We start from the raw sequence: 18,885 nt of genomic DNA on the forward strand, positions 1-18,885 counted from the left end.
GCCAGTCTCAAGTCCTGTTTGCCGGCTGGAGCCACTTCTTTCCGTCGATCGTGGTCGTCAGCGTACCATTGGCTTGGAAGATGTTCGTCAGGATATCAATGGTCAACCGGAAGCCGTCAGAGCTGGTCTTCTTGGTTCCATTATTCGGCCCCGTCTGAACAAGGTCCGAATACCAGTCAACCTCCTCCACCGTCGGACTCGGATTCACTGAAGTGACCTTCTCGGATCCTATTAGCACGTTGGTGCCGTCATGAGAGTAGTTGTGATACTCTACGGCTACTGTTCCCGGGAGGCCACCTCCACTGTTCGGGGTGATGGTTACGTTTGCCCAGCCGCTGACCCTACCCTTGAGGGTAAAGTTTCCGTTTGTCGGGAAAGGTCTCTCCGGAGCGCGGGCTCCAGGCACATATGAGACTGCCCAGGGAATGACATCACTCAGAGGCTCGATGGAGGGCGGTGTGAGAGGCTGCCGGCTCGTCAAATGAGCCAGCATCATGCGCTCAGTACGACCTCCGGGTGCCGTGGACGGATAGCATGGCAAAGGATTCTCCCCTCCACACTCGGGGAACACGGTCAGGGCCTGATAGTACACAATACGGGTGCCATCGTTGGACCATTTCGGGTCGGCTCGGCCGTTCCACTCGGGATCATTGATTGCGCCACTTCCGGGAATACCACTTCCCTCAGCATTGAGTTGCTGCCCAAAGTACGAACCTCGGTCACCATGACCGTCGATGAGCCATGGCTGGAAGAATCGACGCCCCTGGTTATTTCTTGTCGACGAGGCCGCGCTCGCCGAGACCAAGTCCGTCAATGGAGGGATGCCGCGTAGACCTGCCATAAACATCTGGCGTCCACTGCCGCGGGTGTCCATGGCCACGGTCCATTGGTCATCTGGAGACACGTCGACAGGATCGGTGTACTCTGGGTGGGCAGTCAAGCGCCGGACCTTTCCAGTGGTAAGGTCTGCAGCGAAGACATCAATATTGGACGACTCGGCAGGATATCCAATGTATGTGACTTCTTTTCCGGTACCGCTGAACCCGCGAAGCTCCCCGACAGTGATGGCATCATAGTTGATCCGGAGCATAGAGCTGTCTTCCGGGTCAATCTCGACCGGCTGTTCATCGTTCAAGCTGAACAATAAATTGACGTTGGCCAAGTCATAACGGGGGACAAGCGGCTCGCCATTTGTCGGTGCTTTGTTGAAAGCCAGTCTCCCGATATATGCGAACTGGCTGACCTTACCAGACGTGACGGTAAAGGAGTTGAAGCCAAGGTGCTCGTTGCCAGGATGAATACGCAATTCGCGAATGGCCCTGCCGATTCCTGACCCGTTCACGGCCGTGTTCCATCGGATTGGGTAGACGTGAACTTGATCAGGAGTGCAAGCTTCACTGACAAGCTCTGCCGAACACTCGATGATTTGCGGTCCAGCAAGGAGACGTTTGCCGTCCTTGAAGATTTGGGGATAGTCAAGCGCCGCAACACGACCAGCCTGGTTCTCCGCAGGTACGCCGCAAGTGATACACTTCCACGCATCGCCATTCGGAAACGTGCTGTTGTCGATTTTGACAATGATCAGTTGAGGCCCAGCGTATATGCTCGCCGGGTTGGGCGAGGCGGGGGCGCCGGTAAAGTTCACCGTTGCGACAACGTGGAGATCGTCCGGCAGAAAATCTCCGTTCTGGAGCGTGGGAGATCTTCCAATACACCCGGTGCCGCGGGGGTTGATCTCTATAGTACATCCTCCGACATCCTCGTCCGCGGTGACAGGGGGAAGCGGGAGCTCTGTGATGGTGATTGGTTCCGGCGCGGGAGGAGGCGGGACGTCAGCCTCTCGATCCGCGATCTTGGAGTTTCGGATACTGAAGCCATTGTTTTCGGTATGTCTGCCGAAACGGGCCTGGTCTTCGTGTTCATCCACCGGCGCGGCGTGCGCAACGCTCGCGACGCAAAGAATGCTAGTGAAGGCGAAAGTGAGGCGCATCTTGAGAAACTACTCGGCGACGCTTGTGTGAGATGGCACCAAGAGCCGAACTAGACCAAGGAGGAATGAGAGACGAAAACGGTCTTTTATGAGCATCTACGAAGTCCCGGATTTCTTATGTTGCCGAGAAATCATCCTGTAACCTGATGACTTCTACGGAGTAATGTCCCGGCGAAAGGCTCATCCCGCGGGAAGCACGGGAATGTCTCGCCTAGCAAGGCCCCAGATGCACAAAGGCCGGTAATATAAGCTTGACGAGGACGTAATACCAAGGCAAACTGCGCCGCCTCCCGAGATGTTAGGTGCCGATCTCAAAGCTTGAATATTCGTATGTCTTCCGAAAAGTCGGGCTGGAGCGGGTCTCTGCTATACGCGGAACGGAAGTCTCGAATACGGCGAATACGGCGGGGAAGGCGGGCTTTACGCGTGAGTGTCCTTGGCTACGCACATGTATGGATAATCTCGATGGACGGCCATAGCAAAATGATGGGAACGTCTGAGTAACAGTATGCCACGTCATAGGGATACTCCAGCACTCGACGCGAATGTGACGAAGTATGATGCAACCGCCTGGTAGTATCCTCTCATGATAGCTCATTGCCGCAGCGCAAGGCTACACTCGTGGCGTCAGGGCATAGTATACCTATAGGAATCGGGGACCAGTCAAGCCCACCGCGATGAGTAAACCAAGTTGAGGGCAGCTTGCCATTCATACCCAGTGGACATGACAACTTCGTCTAATACGAATGAGTCCTATATCTTGGTCGACTAATCTCTAAACCTGGTCCAGAAAGGCTCGATTGCGTTGCAAACATCGTCACATTGCAGCAGAAAACGGGAACATGCATGTCCATGAGACACTGTCCTTAAGAAAGATAATTTAAGTATGTACGTAAAGTGCCGATTACTTCTTTCAGAGCAATTCGGCAATCAACACCGAAGTCTGCAGACCAAGCAACCCTTCCGTGGCAACCAAGCCACCTTCGCCCATTTCCCAAGCAACATCACCCCAGAGCACCTCAACAACCTCGCCAATCTCCACTCCATCGGGCAACAAAACTCTGATCTCGCCTGAAATCTCATCATAGCTCAGGTTCACCACACTAACAAGCACCTGCTTCTTCGCCTCACCAATCCACAACGCCGCATCAACCCTCTTCGCGCCTTCAACGGCAAGATCCTGCGTCCTCTCCGTGCCAAGCAAGAAGCCGACCGCAGCCTCGTTCGTAAAGACGCCGGCCAACTTGCTCGTCAGACCCTCTAGCTCAGGCGTGGCGGGGTAATTCCACATCACGATGCCCTTTGCGCCGTGGTTGACCGATAACACCGTCATGACGACCTCCTCCTCGGCGGTCGGGTACCGTGCCCAAAATGTCTCGTTGCCAAAGGCCTGCGGGGCGAACCACTGCGTCTTCTGCCATCCCAGGATCTCATCTCTACGATAAAACTCGTCCAGTCGCACAGAGATATCCTCAAAGTTGCCCTCGCAGTCGTCGCAGCCGCAGCACCCATACGTGGCGTTACACTCAGTGTCGTACACTATCGAAAACGTCGCGTTGATGGCGACGGGGTACACATCGCTCATGATGATATCCGCGCCGGCGCCGTACTCGGCGTAGTGGAAATCCCAGCAGTTGAGCGCGAGGGAGACCGGGTGGTACGGGTCAATCGCCTTGATCTGCTCGTACGCCATTACCGTGGAGTTGGCCGGGTTCGCCTTGCCGTCAGCCTCGTCGCTCTGGTACCACAGCAGGATGGACGGGTGGGTGCGCAGGCGAGTGACTTGGTCGACCATGTTTGTGAGGTTCGGCCAGGTCCAGAGGACGTCGTAGCGCAGGTAGAGGCCCAGCTCGTCGGCGCGCTGGAGATAGGGCTCGAATTCGTCCCAGGGGAAGGGAATCTCGCCGAGGCTGCCTGTGGGTACAATGTGGATTACGTTGTAGCCCATGGCGGCGAACTCGTTGAGGGTGTCGACGCTGTCGTTCCAGTACAAGGTCCATTGTGCTGGTTCAAGTCAGTCAGAGCCACGGATTTGGTTGCGAGGGGAAGTGCTTACTGTAGTAGGTATATGCGAAGATGAGATCCCAAGCGGCATCCTTGCCTCGTTGCGCAAGAAGTCCGCCGTACAAGTTATCGATGCGCGACACGCTGCCGTAGTCTTCTGGGTACGGCAGATACGGAAACTCGGTCCAGCCTTCGTACACATGCGAAGAGTCCAACTTTGTACGGATGGTGATGTTGTATGCTTCCATGCGCGGAGTCAGCGAGTCTAGCGGGAGAGCAACCTCGTTATCGCGAGATCCGAGGACAACTTCTTCGGTCGCGAGGACGTCTTCACCCAACAAAATCTCAACTGTCAACGGCTTGGATGTCGAATTGGTGTAGTTTGATCCATAGCCAACAGGCAGCGGAGAGCCGACCTGGTTCGAGACGGCGGCGTCGATGAGCAGGTTTGCTGTCGCGTCGGTCTCAAGATAGATGCTCAGTCGCGGTCGCACCTTGAGTCGCAGAAGGGGGACGCTGGAGATGGCTGGCTCGGGGAACCATCCACCTGGGTCAAAAGACGAGTTCCTGTGATTGAAAATGGTGAGCGCTTGACCGGCTGAAGTTGATGCAATCGGGTGGAGGTGACCAACGTTGCGCGATACGCCTTTCCGCACCAAATGTCAACTCCTTCCGGGTTGTTAAAGCGGACGGCCTGGCCATTAACCGACGGGAGCGCCGCGATCAAGGCGGCAATGGCCGGAATGAGCTTGCCAAACATCATCCTGTCGTGGATGCTCTCACACAGGTGTTGCGAATAGCATCATGCTGGTCTGGCTCTTGATTAGAAGCCATTGGACTTATATGAGCGGGGAAGCCAGCTGTTGACCCCGGTCAAGCTACGCAGCTGGATTGTTGCTTTGGAGATGCAATCAGGTGGATCACAACCCGATGGGCTATCAATGGCCTGACGTGCCATCGCCGCTGAAGTGATTAGCGTCGTCATGACCCTGATCAGGAAGCTATCATCGACGGCAATGAGGGGAACGCGCAGGGTGAGGGGGCTCTCCGACTTGGGTGTTTGTGAATAGCGACGTTACATCTCTCCAAATCTCCAACTTTGGAAGTTTAGCCGGTTCGTGGGCGGGGGAAGACTTCGGCACTAGGGAATGAAGAGTGCCGAAAGGACGGAAGAAACGGTACGGCATCACCGGCGAACCGGCCGGGCTTCCGTGCAATGCTGACTAGCTCTAGACGCCACCTCGAGCGGGCAAGGAAAGCCCGACGGCTTCAGCGACTTGGTACGTTGTGTTTCTTTACTCTGACAATCTTGTGGCTGCTTTCTTCCCCATGGCTCCCCTGTCTCTTCATCTGCTTTGATCAGTCAATTGAACCGCTGAAATGCAGGTGAAAGCTGCTCCAACGTTTGTCAATCAGGAGCGATAGTAAAGGTAGTATCCCGACGGCGGTGGTCATTGTGGGGATGCAGAGATAAGCAAGGGTTGGGATAGAAGCTCATATCATGATCGTCCGTTACCTCAACTCACTCCGATCTTCGGGGCTCTTTAACATGGTTTGCGCTAAGTCTTTAGTAGCTTTTCTGTTCGCAACGTTCAGATACTCTATCGCTCAACTGTTGTTTGCAACCATGGACACGGTAACATGAGTTGCGATCCATTGCTTGGTTGGGCATCACGCAGGCGAACCAAAGAATGCACGTAGAGATCCAGGCTTCCACCACCTTCCAGGGAACTGAGCAGAATCCGCGGCCGTGGAATCGGGACACACTTCCGGAGAAAGCCCCGGTCCATCGAACATGGATAAAATGTCCCAATGGCATTGTATGTGCAAACATCGAATACGCTCTTCTGATAGTAACATGCCCATGCTCACGCGAACCCTTGATTTATCAACGTAGCCAACGGCATCTGCTCGTCTCTACAACAAAGCTGCCGTGATAGTACCTTCTCTGCCAAAAATGGAAGCGAAGCGGTCTCATAATCCTTGTCCCAAAGATCGCTCTCCCGAACTGCGTTGATCGACTCCAAAATGCTGGCAATTTCGCGACTATCCCACATACCTTCTCTTCGCTTCATAGAGTAGAGCAGCGAGATAGTCCTCGACTGTACTTCAGGGTCTCGCGAAAAGGTAGCGACCACCACCAGCGGCGGAATCGTATCTGCTGCTACAGCAAAGTGCGGCAGCTGTTGTGAGCCCACTTCTACCGACGGGCAAAAGGCTTCAGCCCTGTCGAGCATACTCTTCCAGATAGCTGGGGCTATTGTTTCAATGGTGGAAGTTTCGCATTGCTTGATGATTGTCTTCCAATCATTCTGGATAAATGTCAATATTTGCGCCTCTTTCAAGGCCTCTGGAGAAAATGATGGATCAGACTGCCATATCTTGATGCTCAAATCCACTCTGGAGCTCCACTTATCCAGTCGATGCCGCGCTTTCATCCAAGCCTCGAATATTTCATCTTCAAAGGGGGACATGTCGCCAGGTAGATCCAGAACAGAGGCCCAAGAAAGTGGTGGAGCCTGGCGAAAGTTGAAGCCGATGATAGAGCCCAATGCCTTTTCAACAAGGTGAATCTCAAGTCGTGCTTCGTCCAAGGTTCTAAAAGGATCATGTTCAGACGCCTCTGGTACAGCTGGAGGCCGTAGGAAGAAGTCTAGATCAGGGGTGATTTCGGCCTCGAGCAGATAGGCTGTGTCGATCCCAATGCAGGAGAACATGACGGCGATATCAGAGAGCTGATCAAAGTACTTGCTGGCAGTCTCGGCCAGGCATAATTGTGAAGGGGTTAAGGCTTCAGCCCCGCTCATCTCAAGGCACTCTGCTGCCTCTCGAATAGAACCGAGGATCCGACAGCCACCCCGTAAGTGCTGTATTGCTTTGTCATATCGCCCCTCTATTACCTCGAAACAAACGAAGATGAGGCAAGAGACGAGGGAAATCCTGATGGACGTGGTAGAGAGGTTCTCTCTGTCCGCTATCATCGACTTGAGCGCTTTACCATAGTACACCATGGCCAGACTTGCAAAATCTTGATGTTCCGTTACTTTGCTCGCATGCGAATAGCCATCAAGGAAGGCTCTGTGCGACAGCCCGAGCCCTACCAAAGCATATCTAACTGAGTCTGAATAGTAGCCTAGCGGTATGATGTAGTTGTTCCAAAGCTTGGTCATGAGCGCTAGGTTTTGGAATCCAGGAATGGTAACCCGGCGGACGTGATGGAACATGCATTTCTCGATGAGAGTTCCGTCAATGTCCCAGTCAAGCGATGGTGGCAGTCTTTCGGGTCGTTGCGTGGTCTGGTCCAGGTGTCGTTGATGGGCCACATCGTGACTTTCAGTCATCCGATGTCTCTGGCGTGTTCGGCGGGCCCGACGCGCTGCCAGGTGGACATCCTGTCTGTGAGTGTGAGTGAAAGTCGGTACCAAGATCTCACCAGAGTCGGCAACGCTTACTTTGAATTGCTATAGAAAGTTAGCCTAGAATGTCCAACGAAGACTCCGTTGCTCGCAAGTGTGGCACCACGTACCGCGTGCTGTGTCCGGCCAGCGGCTCAAGTGCCGTTGATGCTGCCGGTGCAAGATTGTTCGAATGACTGATGAAACAGTGGAACCTGCTAGTGTCTGCCATTCTTGAATGCTCGTAATCTGGGACGAAAAGCTTTCGCCTTCATGTGCCCTAGAAAGCCTCTCGGAAACCTAGTCTGAGTCGACTGACAGGTGTCAAGGACTCAAGGCCGGCCTTTTTAGGGGGAGATGAGGCACCCAGCTGAGAGTTGGACGCGTGTTTCAGGGACGTCATCAGATTTCCTCATTGGTCTAACCCTCGGCATCCTTGCACAGCCACATATCGCCCCACTTGGCTAAGCCTCAAGTGGAAGTGAAGTACGGTCTGAATCATTGGTTGAAGCTTCGAGATGCTCACATGATGTCAAGAACGTCAACTTGTTCAAAGAGCAAATGATGCCCCAAACAATCTGTGTGGCCAATTTGAAAGATTGCTAATTGTTGCTCCTGATTTACGATTAGTATCTTGATGAAAGCCATGTCCTGTAGGAGGTTCTTTCAGCTTGTTGTCATTAGATTTAATTCAACTTCGGGCCGGAAATATCATTTTGAAGATAGTTTGGTATATAAAAGCCTTCTTGACGAACTAAGCGTGTAATCTTCTACAGTCAACAATCGACTGATAGTTGCAATAGGAGTTGGAAGGCCATCATGATGTTGGTAATTTCAGCCGGGAAAACCACTTAGTCAAACTGGGTGCCCTGGATTGTGATATAGCAAGGTTTTGCGAAAGGTTTCGGCTGCCAAAGATCTGCCATCTATCGCGGTTTTGTCTGATGATATCTCTGAATACTCCAAATGAGTAATGTGTTATTGCAGTCTTGAAAACTTGGAATAGCCTTACACTTTGTAACACCAAGTTCATAAAGTACCTTAATTGGACTATTCACTTAGATCAGTCTTCCGCCTTCTTGAGTGATTCCCTTGACTTCCCGGTGTTAGATTATGCACTTTAAATACCAGGCCATAGATTGAGGAAACTTTTTATTGCCAAGACCATTGCTCGACTGACAGCAACGACAAAGAAGTTCAACTTTCACATTGACATAAGGCTAGAATTCGTCTATAACTTCTTCTTCCATAGAGAAAGGGTTTGGATAACAGAACAGAGTAACATTCACTTGAAAGCTTCATCAGGATTATCCGTATCAAAAGACGTTGGTTTTAGGAGAGTGAGGTGAAAAAGGCAAGATTTCAAGTGATAAAATATTCAAGCATGATGGGGCTTGGTTATTCCTCAGAGATAGGGAATCGCGATTTGTGCTATGATCATTGAAATGACGTACGCCTATTTGTTCCTTAGGTTCTGTAATATGAAGGACAGGCATATAGCCGTAGATAATGAAGTCGGCTACCTAACTATGAAGAAGTTCATACAGAAGCTCCCTCAGACTTAAAGAATTCTGTTATTACAGCAAAAAAGAGGAATGCCTCCCCTGATTATCATGCTTGACAATGTAATCGTTGGCCCGAAACGCATTGTGGCAGCCAGGTTTTGAAAAGCGACGCTTCATATCTGCTACGTGGCCTCGTGATGATGTTTTTGGTCGCAGGACGCAGCTGCGAATGCGGCTCACTGTTATCCCGAGATTTGAAGTCGTTGTCTACAGTCGCAGATCTTCTCAGAAAGCATGAGTTGCAGCGGGTCTCATAGAAGTTGCATTGTGATGTTCCAGCAAGCTCAGATCAATGCTGATCCGGGGGATTTGACTATCCATGCCATACTCGATATTCGTTAAGTCCGCCCACCATAAACATATATACAACCCTAATCGGGCCCCATCGCTTAAGCTCATAGGCACCCTGAGATCTTCGAGATAGGCTTCATGGACCGTGGGTGATCATCGAAACGGAAAAGGACGTGATCGCCGTTAGAGGTTTCTACTTTATCCGGGGGCCGAAGGATCCACCACATTACGGATGCGTGGGATGCAACATCATAGCCGACGAGATGACATGGCGCCTTCGCGAGTCCAACGTCTCGTCTGACGGAGAAGATTCCGCAAAGACGATAGCTCCACGCATACAGAGACATGCCAAGATAAACTGGGCACTCGCCCAATGGAGCCCCCAAGAAGAATCTTGTCGGTCCGGTTCGCGAACTGACGAATTTTATCGTTAACTGTCAGAACAGCATCATGCGTTCGCTTGCTCCCTGTCTCAGGCGCCGATGTGGCCAATCGCCTTACACCCTTACGCCGTACACAACGAAACAGGGTCAGGGTTGCCCGTTTCGACCTAACAGGGGGGTTTAAAGTGCTACCGATCGGCAGCGGAGGAATGACTAAGATCGGGGTTCGAAGGGAGAGATCCGACTCAACCGACCTAGCCTCTCGGGAATTGATGTTTGATAGAGCCTGGTGTTTGCTGCCCGGCGTGATCATGGTATCGTAGCACCAGGTTGTTACATCGCGGATAGAGGGGCTCGAACGACAGTCAGGAGATGGAAGTTGAGCACAAAGGTCGGATCAGGTACGGGATTGAAGCGAGACGGGGATGGTCTGAGCATTTGCTTTCTCGACAGGATTCTATCTGGTCTCAACCTTTGGAAATCACTCATGTTAGGACTACCTCACTCACGTGGTCGAATACGAAAAGGTTTATCATGGCAGATTCCAAGTGCACTGGGCCTCTTTTGAACACCAAAGCATAGAAGCCACAGGAATGTATCTAAGAGAAAAAACGTCAAGGCTGAGTTCAGTGCCATATCGTCTGCCCTCTCCTCGCGATTTCGCGCGCGAGAAGAATGGAGCACAGACAATAGACTTCAGCCCTTTGAGGCTCACTCGAACCTCGCGAATTATTGTTGCTGTATTGAACATGGTTCCCATACCCTCGTCCCGAAACTGTGGAAGGCGACCCCAGCCTAGACGAGGGAGCCAATCGCAACTTCCGGAGCACGACGTGGGGGATGATCTGCAAATGGGGACTGGCGGATTCGGCCGAGCGATCCAAGCGGCTCAACTGCGCGACATCCTACATGCAGGACCCCTGGATCTCAAGGGGCACAATCTGACGTTTCGTTTCACGATATTCTAAACATTCCAAGGATGGGGCCAGCTTTTGGATCAGTTTCGAGCACAGAGTCTGTAGGATTATCCAATTATTTACAAGGGTGTGACTCGCTCAAACTACAATTGACAGGGTTTATACAACAACGTGATTAAGAAGAAGATTCCATGCTCTAGTGCTTTGTAAGAAGAACGGGATGATATGTTACAGAGAACAGATTTTTTGACCAACGTTTTAAGCAGGCCTTCCAACTAATACCAAAAAGCACCAAAGCACCGAGGGACCCTTTCCCTGCTTTCCCACCCACACCGCAAGAGACTGACCCCCCTGATAAACACATGACTAACACAGAGATGAAGAAGAAGAAGAAGCAGACCACACGCCACTTACACCCAGCTCCGTAGGGCCCACCACACGTGTCGCCTCAAGCTTTCCGTCACCAACATCAGACTTTGGTCGCAGATGTCGGGATTCATACTAGTGTCACCCCCTCTTCGGTCAAATCCGCCCAGCGAGAAGTGGGCGCTTATCGTCTCGGGGTCTCGAACTTTGCGCGCGGCCACCTTTGGGGAAATGGGGGGAGGTAGGTGACCCCTCGTGGCAAGATCGTGTGGCGTTTAGTTGCCAGCGGGGCTTGGCGAGCCCAGCGTCGCGGGCTTGAGGGACGAACCGCCTTGGCTTTGCGCCTGCTGTGATTGCTGCTGAGGCTGCCTCTGGCCCTGGTTCTTGTTGCCGTTGTTCGCGTTGGCGTTGCCAGAGCCAAGTGTAGCAGGCTGAAGACCAGTGCTGGCGTTGTTCTGGTTGCTATTCGGAGCTCCATTGTTGCCCTGGTTGTTGGTGTTCGTGTTGGTATTGGTGTTGGTGTTCGCATTTCCATTACCATTGCGGTTGCCCTGATTCTGATTCTGATTCTGGGGACGGCCGTTGTTGTTGCCCTGGTTCTGGTTGGTGTTCGTGTTCGTGTTGGTGTTGGCGTTGCCGTTGTTGCCAACTCCCTTGCCAATATCCTGACCACCGTTGCGGCCACCATTGTTGCCCTGATTCTGGTTCTGGTTGCCGGCGCCTTGGTTCTGGTTATCATTACCCTGGTTTTGATTGTCGTTGCCCTGGTTCTGATTTCCGTTCCCCTGGTTCTGGTTGCCATTTCCTTGATTCTGGTTTTGATTGCCATTGCCCTGATTTTGGTTGCCGTTCCCTTGGTTCTGGTTCTGATTGTTGTTGCCCTGGTTCTGGTTGCTGTTATTGCCATTGGCGTTTCCGTTTCCATTGGCATTGCCATTGCCGGCCTTCGGCGGGGTGGTCGCCGCAGGTGCAGCGGGAGCACCGCCCGCTGGTGGCGGAACCGAGGGAGTAACGTTGGCGCCCTCAACTTCCAAACATCCCGTGGGACGAACGGACTGAATGTTAGGTGCGCCAGCGGCAGCAAAGTACATGTCGATGTTGGGAAGGACATTGACACAACGGTTCTGGTTGATGGAGTTGACATCCCTTTGCGCGGTGTCAGGACCGTTGGTGACCATGCTCTGTAGAGTGTCGACAACCTGCTGGAAGTTACCCTGAGTGTCGAGCACGTTGTTGGCTTGCGTGACCATGTCCGTTCCCTGGAAGGCAGCGTCGAGAACCATCTTGTGGTTGAGCTCGTCGATCTCGGCGTTGAGCGCAATAGTGGCTTGCTTGGTGAACTCGGCGCCGGTGAAGGATGTGGCGGTATTGAGGAACTTGGTAACCTTTGCGGTATCCTGCATCCAGGACATGACGGCATTCATAACCTGAGCATCGCTGACGCCATTGCGTCCGGCACCGCCAGTGTTGGCGGTGTTGTTTGCGCCTTGGCTGGCGCCAGCTTGTTGGTCCTGCTGAGGAGCCCGAGTATCCAGACGTCTGACACCTCGCGCGAGGAACCGGTGGCTGCCCAACGAGTTGCCTTGCGCCGGGCTGGCAGCTGGGAGGGCAAGACCGAGAGCAGTCAGGTACGAAAAGACAAAGACGTGAACGAAAGAGTACTGCATTATGGCGGTGTTGTTTGGATGTTGTAGAAACTAAAGACTAGCTCGAGTGGACCGAACAAGAAACAACACACACGTAAGGTGAAGGGAAATAAGAGATAGGCGACGCGAAAGGAAGTGGTGAGCGTGTATGATTAGGCAAGATGGTCCTAAAGGAGAGTGATTGAATGGTGGGCCTTCCAAAGGCGTCCGACCACTTCGATGACAAAAAGAGAAAGTTGATTAGGTGAGATAGAGTAAAGAAAACACGACTGAGATCGGAAAGAGTTCACCGGCCCGGAAACGTGTGCAGATGAACAGGACGGTGGAAGGGCTTATATCAAATGTCCGCAAGAGGTAGGTTGGTGGTTGAAGACGGAACAAAGTGACTGCTTCTTGGATGAAAAAGATATTGGTCTGAAAGATGTCAAGGGTGAGGGGTAGAAGAGAGATCAGGCGCATCAGCGCTTGGGGAGTCGTGATGGTTGCGTTCGAAGCACTCCAGATGTCGCGGCCAAGAACAATGTGTTGCAACGCCAAGACGAGAATGGCAGGGAAGAGTGTTAAAGCAACGAACAACCATTAGCTAAGGATATGTAGTTCTAAGAAAAGACAGAGGGGGGGCCAATGTGGGAGAAATGGGAACAGACGATATCGAGCAGACGAAAGGGGTCAAAGTGGTTTGAGGAAGTTGGGGTGAGCTGGGGCGACCTGGGGTTTGAGTGAAGTCTGGTGTTGAGCAGGCGAGCAAGGATTCGTCTTCATGAGACTCTGCTCGACTCAGCAGGGGACTTCGTAGTAACGCTGCTTGGTGCCTGCATACAAACGCCAAGTCGGAGATTTAGTCCGCCTTGGTGGAGGTGGTGCGTGCTGCCTAGTCGAGTCGAGAAGGGCAAGTCGTCTCGGGTGATTGGGTAAAGAATCAGGTTAGACTGACCGAGTCAACACCATCTGGCATCTCCGTCGCTAGTGAGAGATGGAGAGTGAAGAACAAGTCTTCTGTCATCTGTCTCGTAGAGTACAGATGGTTGTGGCGTTAACTAGCAACATCCCTTCCCAATGGCCAATGAAGCACATTTGATGGCGAGTCGGGTGATTCTTCAACCCATCATTGTATTTCAGCATTGTAGTGTCTGCCCGCCGGCTGTATCATTCTGAGGCGATGACTAGTTTCTTGACGGGATTCAGAGAATGGAGGCTGTCTAGCCCAAGGCCACTCCGAGGGAATGGTCCCCCATCATCATGATCGCCTCTGATGTGACCGTGTAAATGAGCACAGACAGCCCGCTAGCGTGGAACTGCTCAATCATACGCCTAGTCAAACTTGCACAAGGAGGCCAACCGCCAATAATCTCATGCTATGAATGCGATAGCGAATTGGTGATGACGACAGGCCATCTTCCAGAAGCAATAAGGCAGAGCGCATGGGTCATGTCATCAAGCGAGAAAAAGTGTGTGGGCAAACCAAGGGTGTAAGTAAAGGTGTAGTGTCAAGGACTCAAGAGGGATGGGGAGGGGCGGGGAGGAATGTGGGAGAGAAGAAAAAAAAAGAGCAGACTCAACGAGGAGGGCTACAGCCTATAGCTGAGTCGTACTAAGCGGGTTGGGAACATGAACACATAGACATAGCAGAAGGTCAGAACATGCAGAAGTTTAGCTGCAGAGCCGCGCGAGGTCAAGCATTCGCCAAGCATTTTCCCAAGTTGCACATCAGCCGCGACGAAACGAAAATCATCCCCACTTAGACTTGGCAAAGAAGATCCAAACGGGAGAGACGGGACCCCGGGATCCGTCATTATTATGATCTTCGCCCCCTCTGGTAATGCCACCTTGTTTCTTGAGAGAGACTGGGAGGCACTCGACTTTACACTACATAGCGAAATGGGTGAGGTAAGCCATAAATTCCTGCATAGTCACACATTTGCCTCTCTGTCCGCCCGGCCTCATCTGATGAAACCCAACACGGCCGGGCTCGAAACGACGAAACTCGTCTCACACCAACCGAAACCGACGAAGCCCTGCCTTGAGCCTCTTTGCCCCTCTCCCCCTCCTCCTCTCACTCGTGACCGGACGAAAAATGCTCCCATCCCCCATCCCTCGGCGCGGATCTGTGTCCCATCTTGACTCCCCTCTTTGTGTTTCCTCGCCTGCAAAGAGAACTGGCAAAGACTGGCACCAACCAGTCTGGCACAATCAGGCCAGGCACCCAGACAGGCCATCTTGGTCGGAAGCGTGCTGGTCCGATGATTAAGCCCGATGCCCCCTTACACCTACTTTCCTCCCAGGGGCGCATCAGCATCAACAGATTGTGCGGCCGGAAGAGGATGGGAGCGGCGTCTGCAGCGATCTCTCTTGCACAGCCGACGCCAGACAACTCATGCGATTGGAGGATGGAGCTCCTCTTCGGCTGGGCGCTGCCTCTAGACGTCCGACCACCCGATCAAATTCCATGCCGGCCGTCCGCCATGTGGCATGGCAGGTCATCATTGCCATGGGTCTCTCGAATCTGTACCTTGCCATATATCCAAGACCCAGCCGCGCTTCTCCTCCCGAGGAGATTAAGCTTACTTGACCCTCGTCTGAATGCTGATGATCCCTCGAGTTGGTCGTGCTGCTATACAAACATCTTCCCCCTAGGACCCGTGGGTTTAGTAACGGTGTCTCTCCTTCCCTAGTCATCCTCCTTTTTTTCCTTTTCGTGCGCTTAAACAACCCCGGTGGTTGACCCTCGTTAATCATAATGACGCTCATGAAGTTTTCACATCTTTCTTTCCTGTTTGCTGGCTTGGTCGCGGCTCAGATTCAATCTGCTCAATTCAACCAGGTCATTAACCTGAATGGGGATGTAAGTCACTAGCCTCTTGGCACACCGGCCTTTGGTCTCCATGATATCTTCTTCGCCTCACAAGAGGAAGATGGTCAAGGCATCTTGACTTCACTATCATACACATATACTGACATGACATCTTAGATGCAACTGAACAGCCTGGTGTTCCCCGACAACTCCAAGATTGAGACATTCTCGCAGACGCAACGCCAAGTCATCGTCAATCAGAACCCCAACCCTCTCCCGGCAAGCCATGTCGTCGGTTCAACGGGACAGCCTTTCGTTCAACTCTCGCGCAACTCCTTCACTATTCAAACCAATGGAGCCACCGACCTAGTGGGCGCCCAGATCGAGTTGCCCATTGACCAGAACATGCTGTCGCAGGCAGGTGTCACAGCCGACAACACCTTTGTGGCGATGCTTTCGAGGGACCGTCAGGCGTGGATCATCATGGAGGGAGCCAAGAGCGTCAACATCACCGACGCCACCGTCCGCATGGTCAAGCTGAACCAGATCGATGGAGAGTACGTCGCGGTCGGTCGCCAAACGAGCGAACTCGGTGTCTCCTTGACTCCCTTCGGCACGCCTGTTAACATCGCTGGATCTGGCATCCAAGAGGCTGAATTCAATGACGGTTTCCGCATGTCCATCAGAGCCAGTCAGCCCATGAGCATCCGCACGGATGTTGTTAATGGCATCAGCACTGACATGGTCACCAACGGCATCATGTCCATTAGTGAGTGGCCTAATCACCCCAAAGCCCACGCTTATGTGTATGGCAAGCCGCTAATACACAATGACAGACAACTACCGCTATCTCGTCACCAGCAACTTGGCTGGTGTCGTTCCCAGCCTTAACAGCATGACTGCCGTTGTCCAGATGCCGCGTAAGTCTTTTTTCCTGCAGATTAAGCTTTGTCTCATTGTTGAACTCGGCACTGACCGGAATATGAAACATCAGTCAACGTTGATCGACTCATGGCGATGGCCATGCGCGCAGGAGCCCAGCCCCAGTCCTCCATTACGCTCGGAATTGCCCAACGCCCGGTTCTCCAGAACCCCGGCGGTGCGACTGGTGGTCTGCAGGCTCCTCGTTTCAAGCGCCAGGAACCCAATAACGGCACTGCAACTGAGCAGCCTCCCGCGAATGGCAACGGCAACGGCAATGGCAATGGCAACACTTCTGGCAATGGTGCTGGAGCTGCAGCCGGAGCCGCTCCCGCTGTTGGACCCAACAACGGAAATAATGGCAACAACGGTAACAACGGTAACAATGGAAACAACAATGGAGGAAACTCGCAGAACCAGCCTCAAAACGGTCAGCAGCCGCAGCCCGTCGGTCCCGCGATCCCGGCCGCGACCCAGCTTCTTCTGGCTCAAACCTTCAGTCCAATCAACGCCCAGGTTCTCCTTGATAGAGAGAATGCTCGTATCGCCGTTCCTGTCAACCAAATCGACGGCGAGTTTATCCTCACCATGATGGTTGCCGGCACTCCCGTTGGCACTCAGCCTCAGCCCGCACCTCAACAAGGCGCTCAGCCCGGCCAGCAGCCCCAACAGGGCCAGCCCCGGCCTCAGCAAGGTGGTGGAGGTCTGGTCCAGCCTGCCCCTCAGCAGGGAGGCGGCGGCATCACTGGTGCTCAGCCTGGACAAGCCCAGCCCGGAATTGCACCCGCTGGCGTTCCTAGACCCGCCAACGCCCCGAAGCCCGCTGGCGCACCTGGCCGCCCCGCCCGCAGACAAGAGCCCGCGACTCCTCCGGCCGCTGCCCCCTTCCCCATGGGACAAGGTTTCGAGATGAAGATGGCCGACCTCATGGCTATGGCTGAGTCGAAGAAGAACGGTGGCGTCATGGCCACATGGGAGATGATGACCAACTTTGCCGCGCAGCAGAAGCCGGTGGAGCAGAAGAGGTCTGAGATCATGAGACGGAAGTCGTTCCCGGTGAGACGACGTCTGGGACAGCATTTCTAGGCTTTCTTTTTGTTCTAGGGTGGTCTTCTAGGTAGCATGGCGAATAATATTCGATGTGTATTCTTTTCATCATAGTACCCTCGGTCGGGCGACTGCAGGGCAAGCTCAGACGGCTTTGAGGGGTTCAAAATACTCAATAGAAGAAACATTATTGGTGACCTATCTCTGGATCTATGCTACTGTAATACTCGAAAAACATCATCAGATACTGCGAATCTTTACGAACAATTCTCCATGTTTCAATTAATAACAATTGTTTTCGACACCACAAATTGTTGTTACCAGCATTTCTAGCCAGAACTCGAAATAAAGTTGTCGGTTCTCGGCTGCTCGAGAGAAACAAAAAGTGGCTTCCGTCAAACATGATCGTCGGCTCCAGTTTTCGACCCAAGGGAAGGGCTCACGTTCTTTGGCACTGGCACTGTAATCTCCCATTAACCCCGTTGCGCCTCTTGCAGAAGAAGAAACACTAAACCTCGGCCCGCCTGTCAAATGTTGGAAATATGTTTTCCAAATACTAGTTCGCAGCCATCTCTCATCCCTTCTTACCGTTTCCGGCTGAGAGTGCCAAGCCGAACATCAGCCAACACGGACAATGCTAAACAAGCGCGAGACCGAGACTCGCAGCACCTGTGTGCGATGGCTGTCAAGTGTCAACCGCTCTTCTGGTTATGCAAAGCCGAGGGCTATGTGCGGATTGGCCACAAAACATTCATCAAATCCTTCAGCTTGGGTACGTGTAAGATAAATACCCCAATCAAGAATCTCAAATAATCAAGACAACATGACTTTTCGATTAGTAGGACTGAGTCAAAGCCTTCGATTTGATGGTCATGACGTGAACTTTCCTACCCCACGAAATGTCAGTTTGCCCCTGCGTCACGTCACGCAATCCAGACACCATGCACTCAAAGCCATGATTGTCTGTGAACATGAAGATTTGACTCTAAGGAGATGACATATTGATGAAGTTGTGGCCACGTCCAGGCGGAGGGCCACTGCTTTACTTGACTTTGGCTCATGCCTAACTGACGTCGCTCACTCAATAGCTGTCTTCGCTTAGAGTGCACTGGCGTTGGTGTGAAAAGGCTTGGCAAGTCTTATGAAATTTGTCAAGAAGCAAAGCATAGGTGAACCCCAAAGTGAAAGCCTGATTAGCTGATTTGACTCGAATGAGTCTTATTCTCGTGCTGCGTCTTTTCCTGATTGATGCTCAGTTCATGCCACATATGAGCTAAGTTGAAGGGGAGAACGTTGGCCATGAGCACTGGTTACGAGTAGAAAGTGGTGAATGAACAGCCATTCTGTGCACGGTATTAGCGATCGATTGGAGAAGTATAAACATTGCTTCAATGGATCTGCTTCCTTGATAATTGACAGGAAACAGTACGGCGTAGACAAGAGCCGGCATCGGCAACATAGTTAATCACCCGCGATAGCGTTCCTTGCAGGACAGACCCATTGATACGAAGCTCAACCTGGAAATCCCTGTCTCAATGACGTCCGGGGAAGTGGTGCTATCTCCATTCT

The 18,885-nt window shown here is 52.5% G+C and overlaps 4 protein-coding genes across 4 annotated transcripts; 1 reads left to right on the forward strand and 3 right to left on the reverse strand.

The window, feature by feature from the left end:
- Positions 1-7: 7 nt before the first annotated feature.
- On the reverse strand, positions 8-1,990 carry N0V96_002746 (uncharacterized protein; the record flags this gene model as incomplete). The annotated part of the gene is made up of 1 exon (XM_053187205.2): positions 8-1,990. The coding sequence occupies one exon, from the start codon at positions 1,988-1,990 to the stop codon at positions 8-10; it is 1,983 nt and encodes a 660-aa protein (XP_053054709.2).
- Positions 1,991-2,903: 913 nt separating this feature from the next.
- Positions 2,904-4,757, reverse strand: N0V96_002747 (uncharacterized protein; the record flags this gene model as incomplete). Its single annotated transcript, XM_053187204.1, has 3 exons — positions 2,904-3,994; positions 4,047-4,561; positions 4,627-4,757. 3 exons carry the CDS (start codon positions 4,755-4,757, stop codon positions 2,904-2,906), a joined length of 1,737 nt encoding a protein of 578 aa, XP_053054708.1.
- Positions 4,758-11,186: 6,429 nt separating this feature from the next.
- On the reverse strand, positions 11,187-12,578 carry N0V96_002748 (uncharacterized protein; the record flags this gene model as incomplete). Its single annotated transcript, XM_053187203.1, has 1 exon — positions 11,187-12,578. The coding sequence occupies one exon, from the start codon at positions 12,576-12,578 to the stop codon at positions 11,187-11,189; it is 1,392 nt and encodes a 463-aa protein (XP_053054707.1).
- A 2,716-nt stretch (positions 12,579-15,294) lies between these two features.
- N0V96_002749 (uncharacterized protein) lies at positions 15,295-17,355 on the forward strand (the record flags this gene model as incomplete). Its single annotated transcript, XM_053187202.1, has 4 exons — positions 15,295-15,399; positions 15,526-16,117; positions 16,185-16,268; positions 16,343-17,355. 4 exons carry the CDS (start codon positions 15,295-15,297, stop codon positions 17,353-17,355), a joined length of 1,794 nt encoding a protein of 597 aa, XP_053054706.1.
- Between the last annotated feature and the right edge of the window lie 1,530 nt (positions 17,356-18,885).

The sequence above is a fragment of the Colletotrichum fioriniae genome, assembly GCF_027942845.1.
Source record: "Colletotrichum fioriniae strain IMI 355084 chromosome Unknown scaffold_2, whole genome shotgun sequence".
Lineage (NCBI taxonomy): Eukaryota > Fungi > Ascomycota > Sordariomycetes > Glomerellales > Glomerellaceae > Colletotrichum > Colletotrichum fioriniae.